At 38.1% G+C, this 2745-nt stretch overlaps 1 protein-coding gene across 1 annotated transcript; it reads right to left on the minus strand.

Moving 5' to 3' along the window:
- Positions 1-344: 344 nt before the first annotated feature.
- Positions 345-1199, minus strand: LOC131858279 (uncharacterized). Its single transcript, XM_059211471.1, has 2 exons — positions 962-1199; positions 345-625 (listed from the first exon to the last, which is right to left on the minus strand). The coding sequence occupies exons 1-2, from the start codon at positions 1197-1199 to the stop codon at positions 345-347; spliced, it is 519 nt and encodes a 172-aa protein (XP_059067454.1).
- Between the last annotated feature and the right edge of the window lie 1546 nt (positions 1200-2745).

A 2745-nucleotide genomic window follows, 5' to 3' on the forward strand; every position in this document is an offset into this window, starting at 1 on the left:
CTTGCAGGGTTTGGGGATGCAAAAGTGTTGTGGGCTTTCATAGTTATTCATTGTGTTGTTGATCTTGTAAAGCAGAAAGTTTTTTTTGGGTTGATACATTGAGTATAAGAAATGCAATACATGAAAATATAATGATGATTTAATTGACATACCTGGCTGTGTTTCATCTGCAGGTATGCTTGTTCTGTGCTGTGTGAAATCTGCAGCAAGCGGGCTTCCTCTGTCTTCCAAAGCATTGTTGATGTGGTAACTTTCAAATGGGAGTACCTTTGGTAGCTAAATGCTGGTTGTATACATAGATGTTTGATTGCTTTGACTCTTGAAAGGGCTGTGAATGTTAGGCCTTATTTTTCTATTTTCTCGATGTCAATTGTGGCAAAGTCTAAGGTCAACCCCTGTGATTTGTGAATTGTAATTCCCCATGCCATTGCCAGTGGAATTTGTGTTTGGTTTCCTCTAGTAATTGGTGCAATTGGCACATGTTTTGCATTCTGTGGATCCCATGAAGGTCCAATATAATGTTTGAAAAGAACAACAACATATTTTGGCAAATCAGGTGGTTTTGAACCTGGATCGTAGACAATTTGTTTAATCTGGCCCAAAGCACCATTTACCAGGCCAACTTCTATCCATAAATTTGCAATAAGCATAATTTCTTGGTCTATAGAAAGAAGAATTTCAAATGCCAGTTGTTCTTCTTGGTGTGGCTGCTTATCTCTTTGATGTGCGATGATTGCTATTGCACGTGCAATGGGTGAGTGCAATTGTGTTAACATTTTAATGTTGTGTGCACTTGAAGCTGCATTTGTTGTAAACAAATGCTTCTATTGGTTGAAGTGATCATTCTCAGCAAGTGTCAAAGCATGGGTTGACCGTGACTGTAGGGATTCCCAATCTATTTGCAATGGTGTTGAGTTGTGGATGTTAAGCAATATTTCACAGAATCTTATGTGTGAAGAACTCGTGCCTTGTTGACGAAATGGAACATCCAAGGTGACAACAGTATTGAATGTCTGCCATAGAGCTAGTGCCATTGAGTGCGATGCATATAATGGCCTATCCATAACGGGTGGAAGCTGTGCAAGATCACCAACCAAAATGACTAAGACACCTGCAAATGATTCATGTTGTTTGCTGGGGAAAGCCTCTCGCAATCGTTTATCAATTTTAATGAGCAATTGAGGGCCAACAAAGCTCATTTCATCTATTAAAATGTAATGTAAGTGTTTGCATTGTTCTTGGAACATAAATAGGGAATGGCCTGTTAATGGTTTGTATTCTTGAATGGGTATACAGAGGGTAGCATGGATTGTGGTTGCTTGGATATTATATGTGGACACACCTGTTGGTGCTAGTACAAGCAAATGGCATTGTGTAAGGTCTGTATTAGAGTTTAACTATCTGCGTATGCAGTCAATTAGAAATGATTTTCCAGTACCTGCAGTGCCTTGAATGATTAATCGTAATGGTGAAGAATGCAGGTTGTGTTCAACATGAGCCTTAATAATATCAAGTGCAATCATTTGGTTTTGTGCAAGTTCATAGTTAGCAGGTGCATTTAAATGTGGGTTGGCAAGATAGTGCGATGCATGGCTTTTCTCTGTCAAAATAAAGTTAAATGCTTTTGAATGCAGTGGTTCATCAGGTATAGAAGCAGTCCAATCAAACTATAGATCAAAATCATGTTTTCCAAGGAGTTGAAGAGCAGCAACGTTGAAGTTGTTCAATGCCCCCATTTGTGACAAAAACTCCCATTCATACAGGCCTTCTTGAGTTGTTTGATGAATATCTTCTACTTGTAGGGGTTCGTCATTTTCTGTGGTAATGTGTTCTTCAAAACCATTTACATGCCAGCAAATGTAATGTGTACTTTGAAGATGTTTCCAATTTATGATAATTTCTTTAGGTGTACTCCCTATATGTAGAGGAATAATTCGAAATGGTTTGTAAAGAAGCAATTCTGTCCAACAGAAACTTTCAAAACTGCTGTCCTCTACTAAAGGTAATGATTTGTGTTGTGGGTAGACATTTACAATTGCAGGTAGCTTTCTTTTCATCCATTTAAATGATTTACGATGCTCAGAGTATGTATATAGCTGGGCTGATTGAAGTAGAGTGAGGTTTGCTAATTCTAGTGGTCGGTTCATGTAGTTTGAGGTGTACGATATTGTTGTTTGAGTTTGGTCATCACAATTGGCCATGCATTGGAAGATTCTTTTACCAACATTTAGTGTCACAAATTGGCATGTACAAGATATCAATGGGAGTTTAAGCAACATGTGACAAGTTTCTTGTGCGCTAATGTCCCTATCAGCAACTATTCCCATTAGTAGCCTTTGGTATGCCAAGAGGATTGTATCATCTGAAGTTGCTGAGTCAACTATATGTTTCAAGATATCAATATAGCTTTCTGACTTTTGTTCAGTTTTTGATGCATACTTTGAAATAGATTGTAGAATTGCTTTTTTGGAACAGACAAGTTGGAAATCAACATTTTCTCTCCATATGGCGAGCATTGTAGGATTATGTACATTTAGGCAGGTATCATTTCTTGCTGGTTTGTAGGTTGGGTTATTGCTTTGGTCTAATTTTAGTGAGGAGTTAGGTTGTTCAGGCCAAGGAGCTTTGTATCGGCATTGAAGGATTGAGTTTTTTTTCCTCAAGTAGGTAGACTCTGAACATTTCGTATGTCGTTGAACAGAATTGAGCAATTTAGTGTAATCAGTACAAGGATCTGTCTTGGAT

This window comes from Cryptomeria japonica, chromosome 1, assembly GCF_030272615.1.
Source record: "Cryptomeria japonica chromosome 1, Sugi_1.0, whole genome shotgun sequence".
Lineage (NCBI taxonomy): Eukaryota > Viridiplantae > Streptophyta > Pinopsida > Cupressales > Cupressaceae > Cryptomeria > Cryptomeria japonica.

Excerpts from the sequence above, each read along its gene's own strand:
- LOC131858279 (XM_059211471.1), bottom strand. The coding sequence starts at position 1,199 with ATGAGCTTTGTTGGCCCTCAATTGCTCATTAAAATTGATAAACGATTG. Across the intron at positions 626-961 it reads ATTTCGTCAACAAGGCACGA|AAGTTGGCCTGGTAAATGGT; the intron begins GTTCTTCACACA and ends ATTTATGGATAG.